A 13505-nucleotide genomic window follows, 5' to 3' on the forward strand; every position below is an offset into this window, starting at 1 on the left:
GTCTGTTTTCTGGAAAAACAGACTCAGCATATGGACCTTGATGTCAAGCTGAATGTCGTGACATTCATTCCTGACAGCATATGCTAAATTGTAGGTTGTTCAGTTTTCTGTTTCAGCTTTTTCTCAGGCTATTCTTTAGGGATTCAACAGCTGAGAGAAAATCCAGGAAATCAACAACCAAGCTACAGTCAATGAACCTAACAAATAGCCTATTTGTTAGTAACCTAAATGTTGAATTTATGGGAACTTGAGTGACCTTAAATTCAGGAGAATACAGGTGCAAAAGCCCAGGTGCTGCAATATAAAAAGGAAGGCGTTCCTTCATTCAGTTTCAGGGATTTTGAGGCGTGAAGATTTAGTGTGTCCATCATACTTCACTGCTGTATTTTTGTGAGTCTAGTATTAGACGTATCTTGTAAGCCAAGCCATTATCAAGTAGATGATTGCTTTGGCATAGGGTGTTCATTGAGTTGTAAGTGTTGTGTCACTCAAAGCTTTTAAGCGTGAGTGCTGTGTATCTTGATTTAAGCTGTGAAGCATAATCAAGAGTTGTTTTTGAAGTGTGACTTCAAAGTGTCTTTAATATCACTGAGGTGATTGAGGGGGAGTGAGTAGGAACTCTGATCTTAGTGTAAGATTGAAATTGCATTGGGTAGGGATTAAGTGATAAGTTGTAAACGGGTGAGTTTAGCTTTGAATTGATACTACTAATAGTGGATTTCCTCCCTGGCTTGGTAGCCCCCAGACGTAGGTCATGTTGGACTGAACTGGGTGAACAATTACTTGTGTTATTTACTGCACTTACTGTTAAGTTCTGCATAATCCCTGTCTGTGCAGAATTGGATGTCATAACAACCAGTGTGACATCCAAAGTCTGATAACTAGAATTTCAGTGGCATTCTACCAAAAAACGTAAGGGTAACTATAATCATATTGTGCTTATTCTTCAATGTTATATGTAGTAAAGCCATTGATCCTAGAAATTTAGACGAGTTTGAACATGAGGTTGCAATTATCCTGTGTCAATTAGATATATTTTCCCTTATCATTCTTTGACATTATGGTTCACGTAGTTGTTCATCTAGTAAGGGAGATTAGAATTTGTGGTCCAATTTATCTACAGTGGATGTATCTAGTAGAGAGATACACGAAGATCTTTAAATGGTATACAAAGAATCATCATCGTCCAGAGGCTTCGATTGTTGAACGGTGCATCACAAAAGAAGGTATTCAGTTTTGTACAAACTAATTTTCAGAAGCAGACTCTATAGAAATTTATGAGTCTCATCGTGATGGAAGATACGATGGTGGAGGTACTCAAGGTTTAAATGTTAAGACTTTTGGACAAGATATAGTTCTTCAAGCACATTTGTATATACTGAATAACATGGATGAAGTTCAACCTTACTTGACCGTTGTCATACCCCAATTTTGTCAGGGTATTTTAAAATTTTCATACATATGACTTTATTTTACTTTGCATCATCTGCAGAGCGTAAAATGCATTTCATCATTAATAACATCTAAAATATCGGCCAAAATGAATTTTCGGATATACAGACAGACTGGTTGAATCGTTTCTCAAATGCACATAAAATTAGCAGACGAAAAGTTTTGAAATCGAGCATGCAGACGTCAGTTGTATTAATCTCTAGTTTCCATAGTTTAACCTGGCGCACTCATTTTATTTTTTCGACTACTTTTTCAGCCACATTTTGGTCAGCTCGAGCATGTTTAACCGGTCACATGTATGTTTCCGAGAAGTTTATTCATATTCAGTCGTTTTATTTTTATTCATTTGTCAAAGTGTTCAAAATGATTAAATATAATTTTTTTACTCTTTCATTTTATTTATATTTAATTTATTTAAGAAGTTATGAATTTTAGTTGTATTAATTGATTTAATTTCATTTAAATTAATTAAAGCTTCTAGAATGGACAACTTTGGCATTTTAAATTAGGTGTGCTTCTTTGATTTAATTTGGATTGTCATTTCGAATTTAATCAAAGGTCCACATGCATTATTTTCACTTTTTCTTATTGACCAATCATAAATTAGGATTTATTCTATTTGTTCCTTTAATAAAATCAAAAAATCAAGAAATATCTTTTCCTCACGTGATAACAGCTAAGAAGATTTTTTCTTCCTCTCTCATAGGGACACGTGATGCCTCCTATTGGGGCCTTTTCTCTCAAACTAAAAAAAATGAAAAGAGGAATATTGACTTTTGAGACGTTACATATGAACCCCCCTTCACAGGAGATTGGGACGTTAATAAGAAAATGATATTTTCTCATTGGAGGACAACCAATACACACATCACCAATGCAATGACTATTCTCTCTCACCTGAACAAAGGAAAAACTGAGAAAATTTCATAACAAACAACCTTCAAACATTCCTCCTTCGTCGTCACCGTCTCCCCCACCGACGCAAATTTCTTCCACCGTTTATTCCATCATTTCCTCCGTCGAAACATCTGTTTAATCCAACATCATCTTCCGCTGTCCAAACACCTTAACCTCCGCGCCACCCTTCTCCCTTCAACGACCACCTACAACCTTGTTACGCTGTCAACGACGTATTTTAAACCACCCCACAAATAATTTCATCCACCTCAAACACTTCTCACTCTTCCACCGTGAATCCACCATGTCTCAACCTCATTACCATTGAAGAAACCTCTAATCATTTCCCTACTTAACTCACGATCCAAAACAACAACGGACCACTGCGATTTAACAACCGCACCACAAACCTTTTCACCCTCAATTGCCACTGTATCCCACCAAACATCACTTCTCTCACACTCAAACATAATAATCCTTAAAACTAACCTCAAAATCGCATCACTTCTCTCACACTTTTCACCTTTTCACAGTGAATGTCATAAGAAAGTGATGAAAGAGGAAACTATCAAAGCTAGCACACACGCAGTTACAATCTTTGACTGTCATATGTAAAATTTCAGCGTACAAGAAACAATGGACCATAATGAGGGGAAGCCTAATTTATCCTATGTTGTCAGACTAAATAGAAGTTAATGCGACTGTGGCAAGTTTCGGGCCTTACTTATACCTTGCTCCTATGTCATTGCGGCATGTGCACATACTCGTTAGGACGCTTACAACCATCTATTCGATGTTTACAAGATAATTACTGTCATGAATTTCTACAACGAAAGCTTCTCAATGGTAACATTGGAGAAATATTGGCCTCCATATCAATGGGAAGAGACATAGTTTGGCACAACGATGAGATGCGAAGAAAGAAAAAAGAGCGGTCAAACAACACACGTATTAGAACATAAATGATATGGCTGATAAAATGATAAGATTATGTAGTATATGTCATCAACCCGGACACAATAAGAAAAAATGTCTCAATCTCAAAACAACCTCTGCATCATAATTTAATACCTCCTTTCAATTTTTATAACCTTTGATTTTGATATATTAATAACTTTTTGTTACAACAATATTAACAACAAACATCACCCCAACTTAAACACACTTAAAAACAACAACACTTTCCAACAAGAAACCAGATATCACAAAACGAACATTGGTGACATGTCTGAATAAATAACACAAACAATATATATCAAAACAGATAAAATAATTAACCACAACATTTAAAAACAATACTTCTAACTGATTATAACAATCAAACTGGTATCATTTGGTCCAAACATCATTTCTCTCGCATCCTTATCATTTTTAACTCGCACTCACCCATGTACGACATCGTGTCTCTCAATACTTCTAATTGTTTCGCCTTCAAATATGTCTTCATCTAACCAACAAACCAACTCCCTCTGTAGTTGCTCGAAACTACAGATATTTCAGAAGAGCATCTTGTCTCTCGAATAAATCACGTTCACATAGTGGCGATGAAGACGAACAATGTTTGCAATATAGTAAAAAGAGGTGTGGAAAAATGAATCACACCACACCTCTATTTATACAAAAATAAATTACGCAACACACACAGACGTCAGATCAATTGGCACCTCATCTTATTCCTTACATACTGGCGTCAATTGGATTGGTAGTACCATGGGCAGAAGCCAATTCAATTGTCGTCTCCTCTTTAAATTTAAGGTAGTCGCCAATTCATCTTGCATCTATGTGTTGACGTTTTTTTTAAGTGAGACACTTTGCGAATTTATTTAAAATATAGATTATTTTGGAAATTAAAAAAAATGATTATTTAGATAAAAAAAACAATTTTTGAGTTTAATTGTTATATGGAATATGATACATTTTATTTTTAATTTTTATATTTTCTAAATTTTTATATAAATATATTAGAAATGAAGAAAGGGAAAAGGGAAGAAGAGGAAATGTAAAAAAAAAATATAAAAAATTAAGTGTAGGTAATTCATCTATTAGATTTAATAGACTTTTGACATTGTTAGATATTTTTTAATTAGATCGAATTGTTAAATTTAAAAATAATTGTTTATAATAAACACTCAATAATATTGCACTATCTTAGATATTTAAATTTAATATTTAACGGAATTGACTAACAAAGTTATATTTAACGACTAAAAGTAATGAATAATCCATTTAAAATAATAATAATTATATCCAAATGAATGAATGATTTCAATTTAAGTAAAAAAATTTTTTTTATTTATATCCTTTAGTTATAATATCATCTCTCTTTAATTATTATATTTTTTTAATATGTGTGACGTCACCTGTTATGGAATAACGATTATTAATTAAGGTGCCAAATTAAAATTGTAAATTAAGTTAAAGAATTAAATGTCTAATTAAAACTTGATTTTAATTAAAATTTGATTTTAATTTCATTTAATTTCATATTATATTAACTTATTTATCCCTTGTGCTCGAAGGCATGAGTTAACAAATAAAAAATTCATATTAAAAATAATAATAGAATTATTAATTATAAATTTTATTAAACCCACAGCACACAATTTTCAATTTTTTAAACAATTTTTTAACGTATATTTATCCCTTGTGCTCGAAGGTACGAGTTAACATTTCCTTATATATGAAAGTCTTCGCTCAACTTAATATTATAATCCAATCTTAATTTGTATTGTACCCACCCTTCAACACTGGTGGTGTGATGAATCACCCTTGAACTCAACAACCATTACGTCTATAAAGTGACAAAATCTAGAGGCTTCTCGTCATTCATTCAAGACATCCCATAATGTCCATATACCCATTGAAGCGCATGAGTCCATTTGTATTTTGGAGATTTATTGATTTACCATTTGTTTGTTTTTTTCCGTCTTATTAAAACTAATGACACCCTCAAAATCATATTAAACTAATGACACCCTCGAAATCATATTAAAAAGTCCAAGTGTAACGTTTTGTTTCTCTCTATAGTATCTACAGTTCAAAAATAGGCAAAAACATGGAACCTTTCAAATACAATCATAAAATGTTTTTTTAAGGGAAAAAGAATTTATCATAAAATCAAAATGGCTACAAAACGTTGGTATTATTTCAAAAAGCAAAAGAATAACAGTACTCAATCAACAAAAAATATCATAGAAGTAAAAATTGGTGCCAGCAAATTTTGCGGTTGTAGTACTCCGCGTCTAATGGCATATTATTTAGTGGAGACATCTTTAAAGATATTTTCAATTGTCCTTTCACTTGAACCAGCCACAAGATCGTGTCCTCCACCATCAATAATAATTTGAATCTCAGTCTAGCAAAATGCTACTACTTTACCAATAAAAATTAATAAACAAATACAAACGAAAAGACTTCACACAAAAACTTAAAATGAGCAAAACAGTGTTTAGTTTATATCCAAAAGGATGAATCGAGTGTTCATATCAAAAAGAAAAACGAAACAGTTCATAACTCATTCTCGTTTACATTTATTTTAAATCAAACTATTGTAAAGATTTGAATGCAAACATGTAGAATAACACCACATAAAGGAACAATTAAAATTACTATATTTTATTTGAATATAATAATATCAGGTAAATTTCCATATAATTAGACAGATTAAAGTTCAATTGATTCAAAGAGTGAAAAATTAATCTTCACATTAGGTCACATTTCAATATCAAAATAACATAATCACATGCATGACATAACGAATATAGACAGATTTATGAAGAATTCCTAATTTATTGAAGGTAGCTCATCATTTATATGTTTATCATCATAACAGACTTAACTCACTCAACTAGTAATTTCATAACAGAAAATTAAAAGGAAGGGGGTTCAATAAGATCCATAGAGTAGCACCACCACAAACCCTAACACAACAAAAATAAAACGACACCGAATAACAAAAACACTACTGAGAATTTAGATCAAATTAAAATTCAGAGCCACCAGATAGAAAACGCCAGAACAGTCAACATCTAAGAGAGTTGACCAGAATTGGCGATCACAACAGGCTTCGAGGTCTTGCCGGAGCCAGATCCAACCTTCTCGATGTCCTTCACAACGTTCAATCCCTCGATAACTTGACCGAACACAACGTGCTTCCCGTCGAGCCACTCAGTCTTGGCAGTGCAGATGAAGAACTGAGATCCGTTGGTTCCGGGACCGGCGTTTGCCATGGACAAGATTCCTGGACCGGTGTGCTTCTTGATGAAGTTCTCGTCAGCGAACTTGGAACCGTAGATCGATTCTCCTCCGGTGCCGTTCCCGGCGGTGAAGTCACCTCCCTGACACATGAAGTTAGGGATCACACGGTGAAAGGAGGATCCCTTGAAGTGGAGAGGCTTGCCACTACGACCGACTCCTTTCTCGCCAGTGCAGAGAGCACGGAAATTCTCAGCGGTTCTGGGGGTGACATCGGCATAAAGCTCGAAGACGATGCGTCCAGCGGGTTGGCCGCCGACGGTCATGTCGAAGAAAACCTTAGGGTTTGCCATGGTTTAGGATTAGAGAAGCGATTGAATCACAGTAATGGGGAAAGGGTTAGGGTTTGGGATAATGGGAGTGACGAGCGTAGGTATTTATAACAGCGCGTGCTTCTGAATATCTTCGGCGATGACCGTTGGATGGATACACGTGGCTGGTTTTGAGATAGGTGGAGTAACTATGGTTGGGTTAGGAATTGACTAGGGTTAGTGAGTGGATCCGAGGACACGGATATGCTTTCGTCTCTTGGAATTGGGTGTGGACTTGTTTCGGGCACAAACAAACGACGCCGCTTCATGCTTAGAAGGTTCGGACTAATATTTAACGCGTCTTTTTAGTTTTAGATTTAATTGCTCTAATGCATGATTTCAAAATTATGAAGTACACTTTCAATTGATTTATCCATTAGAGCCATTCATATCTAAAGTCACTTTTTAAAAAAATAATAAAAAATATCAGTTTTGTTAATTAAAATAATATGAAAATAAATATTTTATTTTATTTTATTTTGTGAAATTTATAGTTATTTTTTCATAAAACATTTTTGTTTCTTCTTCTTTAAGAATATTACTAGAAGCGAATCCCAGTTTCTCGCTTAAAGTTTTTTCTTTTCTTTCTCTTCTCACGATTCATCAATCTCATACAATCAGGTATTACTCTAAATTTAAGCTTTTATCTTCAATATTTCATATTTCTTAGTCAATATGAGTGATAGTACAATTGACCTAGTGAATGATTACGAAGGCGAAACTTCGTTTATTTCTATAATGGGGACATCCCATGATTCTCATATCCCTCATTTTATTCGCAATCACCTAGAACCAAAACTCATACCTCTATCTGACGATTCTGACTCACAAAGAATATATGGGGATTCTCTATAAGAAGGGGTTTCTTCATCTGATTCATCATAAGATCTTTTATGACACGTTGGCGGAGAAGTTAATCGTGCCAAGGTCTTTATGCCCCTCCGATGTTAATCAAGCAGGAGATATAGGCCAACCATCAGATGAGAGAGCACGCTAAGAATTATATTCAATTTCCCCTAAGGACTGATAACTATGAGCCAATTAACACTGATGTGAATGCCATTTTGATCTATGAGACAAGTCGGACGCAACAGAGCATGATTAGGTGGATGCAAAAGTAGATGACACTCCATCTGATTTGAGCATAGAGGTTTCCATATATGTCGTTAGAATCGTGGTCGACAATCCCCTATAATGGTCGGTTCTTCCAATGGGGCAGAAAAAGAGGGTGTGTAGCTCCTTCGATGATTGTATGATATGACTCTACAAGTGCATGTTCACAAGAATAAGATGGTGTCTGTCTTTTTTTGATTTTGAGATAACTGTCTTAAAGCACGTAAAAGTTGCTCCTTCTCAACTTCATTTGAGGCTCTGGGCGTTCATGAGGGCATTCATGTTGTGTGTCGGGCATGAATATCAGAAAACCAGGGTTATTCTTTGATATGTTCCATTCAAGGTGCATCTCTCAAGACAACTTCTGTGATCAGGGGCTCATTAACCTCCACAAGGTCAATCCATGGTTCTACATATTCACCCAATATTGGGTGACTTTCCTCAATAGATGTTACATATTCATTACCGTCTTCAATAAATATCATTTCAAAACATGCATCCCTGAAATTATCGCACATCTTTACACCCACGTATTTTATATCCTTATAGCAAATTGGAGGAACCAAAATTAGTCTGCCAATGGTGTAGCCCCTTCTACGTGGTCTTCAATGTCGATATCTTTTATCATAGGCAAATTTAGAAATGAATTGAGAATATGTCAAATTTTTGGCTTTTAGATATGTCTTATTTGCTTCCACCCATAAAGTAAATATTGATTCTTTCAGATTTGGTTTCTCAAGTACTTCACATATCACCTCATAATCAGTATATTAAACAGAATTGTCACCTTCAAGATGGAAAACAACCTTTTAATTTTTAGAGATCTACCATGAATATGAAATGAAAATAAACTTCCAGCATGCTTCACTTGGTGAGACATATCTACAATAAAGATATTGCTTGATTTCATCAACATTTTTGTCTCCATAAGTACCATCGGAATCTTTTAGGATAGTAGCAACCTAATTCTATCATAACCCTTGTTAATGTACTTGAATAAGTACTTTACCGAAGTTCTCTGATTACAGCACTCCATATTGATGTGTGTTTGAAATTTTTTCAACAAATTTGAATTATAAGGGACTACATATTTGTTATCGAGGACTACGTGATTTTTAATCATTGCATTACCATTTTGTCTTCTTTTATACACAGGATATCTATCCTAGTCAACAACGATTGTAACCTGAAACTTCTTAGAAAATTACTTAAAGCACTTTCCGTTTTTCATGCAAGGCGAAGACTTGTTTGCTAAACCACACAGACCATTAATCATTTGTGTCTTGACTAAATGATATAGTTTTTGTCATATTCTTTTGTTGGTATTTCTGTTGAGATGATTTTGTTTATATCGTCGGGTGTTGGATACTTGCTCAACGAATGTAGGAATGGTAGAATATGAGCATGCGGTAACCCACGTTTTTGGAACTCAATCGTGAACAGATCTGAAAGTAAATGAATCAAATATTAAATTCAATCTAAAGTGTTATGCAAATAATAGTTTATTACTTAAGAAATATAGCATTTGACTTACATGCAACTACCTTCCCTAATATGTGTTTCTTTGTTAAATCACTCAACAACTCATCAAACTTTGTTTTGAATACTCTTGATTTTATCCGGTCGATCATTTGGCTGCAAGTTGATTTCGGAAAGCAATTTTTGAACTTCAGGCCAGTTTGGATTGCAAGTAAAAGCGATGAAAAGGTCTAGAAACTTAATATGACTACAAATTATCATTTCATCAAAATAAAGTTGTCCCATGAACCTCTGACTTCAAACATATGATAGGGGTAGCACCACTCTTTTACCTTTGTTTGATCTTCCAATGTTTACATTTTGTCCATTTTCTGCTAAATTATAATAGTTAGCAACTCTCAACTTTTTCTGATTCTTTCGAATAAAAGACAATCTCTCTGACTCCATCATAGGAAATCCATAAACTAAAAATTATTGAAACAACCGTCTTGAACGCAATAAAGTAAATGATTCATTAGTTATTGCCCGAATTCTAAATATAATACATTCTCCAATGGTACGCTTTTTCCTCTTTCTTACCTTTTTTATGTCTGTTTCCTTATAAAGTAGTTCAAGTTTATAACCATATCGCCTATTGAAAACAAAAGTGGATACTGATACGCCAGATAACTTGGATGAAACTCACTGGTTATTTTTAATCTTCCACTTTGTCTTTCTAGTATAATATCTATTTGTAGTTGTATCAACATCACAAACAATAAGGGAAACAACCTCTGAAACAGTTGGTTAGTTGTAAATTCTTCCGTTTATTGATCTTTCAGACATTAACCTCAACTTTAGATCAGGTACATAACAATTCTTTATTATTTTTGTTGCCATTCTAAAAGTGAAATTCTAGTAACAGATTATCGATGTCACACTGGATGTTATGACATCCAATTCTGCGCAGACAGGTAATATATGCAGAAAGTAAATGTAAAAAGCAGTAAACGACACAGAGAATTGTTTACCCAGTTCGGTGACAAACACACCTACTCTGGGGGTTACCAAGCCAGGGAGGAAATCCACTATAAGAGGTATTAATTCAGGACTTAAACCACCAGTTTAATCATATCACTTAAGACCTACTCAATGCAATTTCAATATAAACTAAGACCTGAGTACCTACTCACTCCCCCTCAATCACAACAATGATTACAACCATTAAGAATTTTAAAGTCAGTGGTGAAGATATACTTCAAACAACTCTTGATTGTGCTTAAAAGCTTTAATCAAGAAACACAACACTCACGCTTAAAAGCTTAGAGTGACACAACAATTACAACTCAATAAACACCATAGTCCAATGCAATCATCTAGGTGATAATTGCTTGGCTCACAAGTAAAACCTAATTCAAAACACAATGAAAGTACAACAAGGATATATAATGATATATTTAATTATTCACGCTTCAAATCCCTGAATTGCTGAAAGTAGGATTACCATCCTTTTATAATGCAGTACTTGGGCCTTGAACTTGAATTTCATAAAATTAGGGTTAAGCAAGTTAACCTAATTTCCACACATTAGGGTGCTAACAAATAGGCTATATGCTAGGTCTCTTAATTTTAGCACAGTTGTTAGTTTCCTGAAAATCAGCCTGAGATAAATACTAAAACATAACAGAAAAATCAGCCTATACTTCAGCATTTGCTGTCAGGGATGAATGTCATAACATTCAGTTTGACATCCAGAAAATGCTGTCATGAATGAATGTCATAACATTCAGTTTGACATCCAGTAAATCCCATATTAGCTAATCGTGCAGCATACTACTTAAGCATGTCATGACATCAGTCAAGACATCTAAGTACAGTAAGTGTTTTAACATAAAATACAGCCAATCAAAAACATCTACAAACTCCCCCTTTGGCAAATTTTTGGCTAAAACAACTTGGCATCACAACAGAGTTCACAGCAGCAGAAAGCATACATCCAAGCAGAGAATCAAATTAGCTAATACACTTAACAAACATAGAAGTTAAACTTCAAACAGCAGCATCACAAGAGAAAATCAAGCAGAGAGCAAACAACAACATAACCTCTTGTTTAGAGGACCTTCAACTTCAAAGAAATTTGTTGTCCTAGGGTACAAGTGTTATCCTGGGGTACAAGTGTTACTCCCACTTTTTGTTAAAAATGTTGCCAAAGCAACACTTAATATTACAGACCACAAAGAATGAAAATACAAGCAATTATCAGAAATACAAGAAAAGTTCTAGTCATCTGACTCAGAGTCAGCATCATCATCTGTGCCATCATCAGGACTGGCATCTGCTTCTCCCTCTTCACCTTGTCTTTCAGCTTCTTCTGCAACAGCAGCAGCTTCACCAAATTCTCCACCATCAGTTATCACATCACCTTCAGTCATCTCCAAAGAGCTAATCAATTTTTCCAAGTTCAGCTTCCTTGCCTCTAATTCCCTGCAGGTTTCTTTGAGCATTGCAATGACAACAACTTTACCTGGCTGATTGCTTACACGTGATGTCTCACCTGATGTCATGACAATGTTAGGGACATGGGTACCTAGGAACAACTTGTGATTGAAAGACATAGGGCTGTCTCTTTTCTTCACAGAATCATTCTCAGTTAAGATGTTTGGAAACTGATTCAAAATAATACCACAGATGAGAGAAGGAAAGGCTATAGGACCCTTCACACTGAAGCTTCCTGCATGCTTCAAAGTTTGATCAAAAATATAGGATCCATAGTCAAATTTGGCTTTGGTTCCAACAACATATATAAACTTTCCAAGCATTACAGCAACTGTAGATTTATGATTGGTGGGCACCCAGTTAGCAGCTTCAATCTTGTGCAACATTTGATACTTGACACTCAGTTTACTTGCCACCAATTTTCCTTTGAGAGGCCACTTCCTTACCTGATTAGCAGTGATGACTTGACAGATTTTGTTATCAGTCACCTCAAGCTCAGGTTGAGCTTCATCAGGCCTTCCCAAATACTTGTTGATCACTGAAGAAGAGAAATTTACACACTTGCCTCTCACATACACTTTCCTGAATTCCTTAGACTTGCCATCAACACATTCTTCAGACAAATTAACAATAAATTCCTTTACCAACATCTCATAGCACTTTGAAAACTGAGTCACAATCTTCATTAAACCAACCTCTTGAATAAGATCCATAATATCCTTACAGTCTAGGACATTTTGTGCTAATTCCCTTTCCAAAGCCAGCCTCTTCTCATAAACATATTTCCACCTGTTTACACTTGAAGCAAAATGAAAATATATGTTGTCAATTGGTACCTCAGGGACACTAGCTGCAAGCTTGCTAGTGGTTGGCTTCTTCTTTGACAGAATGTCAGAGACATTACAAGGAACATCTGAGTCAGACTCAACAACAACAAACTTGGTCTTCTTTTTCTTGGGTACCACTTTGCTCCAAGATTTGGTTGGACCATGAACTTTCCTCTTGAGGGAACTCTCGACTGTCACCGTTGTCTTGGAAGAGGTTGGCACATCAATCTTCTTGTTGCAAGTGAAATAACTATTATTTGTTGACCAATCAGGGCACACTTTCAATTGTTTAATAATTTGAAATATTAAACAGTAAATTCCTAACATCCTTAGTTGCTATAATTCCTCAAAAAGACATATTCCCAACTTGCCCCTTAAATTTTCAAACTGAGTAGCATCCAAAGCCTTTGTAAATATGTCAGCAAGTTGTAGTTCAGTTGCCACATGTTTGTCGCATCTCGAAAAATACGATTCCTCGCGATGGTCGCGGAAAAAATTTATGTTCGAACAGAGTCGCCACCGAACTTTATTTATCCCAATGAAGGGATAGGAAAATATCGATAAAACCTTTAGGAAATGGAATAATGGTCGTCGCAATCATATTCGGGTTCGGGAGTGGATTACATAAGGGGAAGGTATTAGCACCCCTTACGTCCGTTGTACTCAACGGGAACCTTTTAGTTCTAATGTGCGTTTC

General features: G+C 35.0%; 2 protein-coding genes across 2 annotated transcripts; both read right to left on the reverse strand.

Moving 5' to 3' along the window:
* Positions 1–6118: 6118 nt before the first annotated feature.
* Positions 6119–7134, reverse strand: LOC127105158 (peptidyl-prolyl cis-trans isomerase 1). The gene has a single exon (XM_051042316.1). The coding sequence runs from the start codon at positions 6894–6896 to the stop codon at positions 6378–6380; it is 519 nt and encodes a 172-aa protein (XP_050898273.1). The 5' UTR covers positions 6897–7134; the 3' UTR covers positions 6119–6377.
* Positions 7135–11764: 4630 nt separating this feature from the next.
* Positions 11765–12694, reverse strand: LOC127103405 (uncharacterized). The gene is made up of 2 exons (XM_051040668.1): positions 12470–12694; positions 11765–12427 (listed from the first exon to the last, which is right to left on the reverse strand). The coding sequence occupies exons 1-2, from the start codon at positions 12692–12694 to the stop codon at positions 11765–11767; spliced, it is 888 nt and encodes a 295-aa protein (XP_050896625.1).
* Between the last annotated feature and the right edge of the window lie 811 nt (positions 12695–13505).

This window comes from Lathyrus oleraceus, chromosome 7 (genome assembly GCF_024323335.1).
Source record: "Lathyrus oleraceus cultivar Zhongwan6 chromosome 7, CAAS_Psat_ZW6_1.0, whole genome shotgun sequence".
NCBI lineage: Eukaryota > Viridiplantae > Streptophyta > Magnoliopsida > Fabales > Fabaceae > Lathyrus > Lathyrus oleraceus.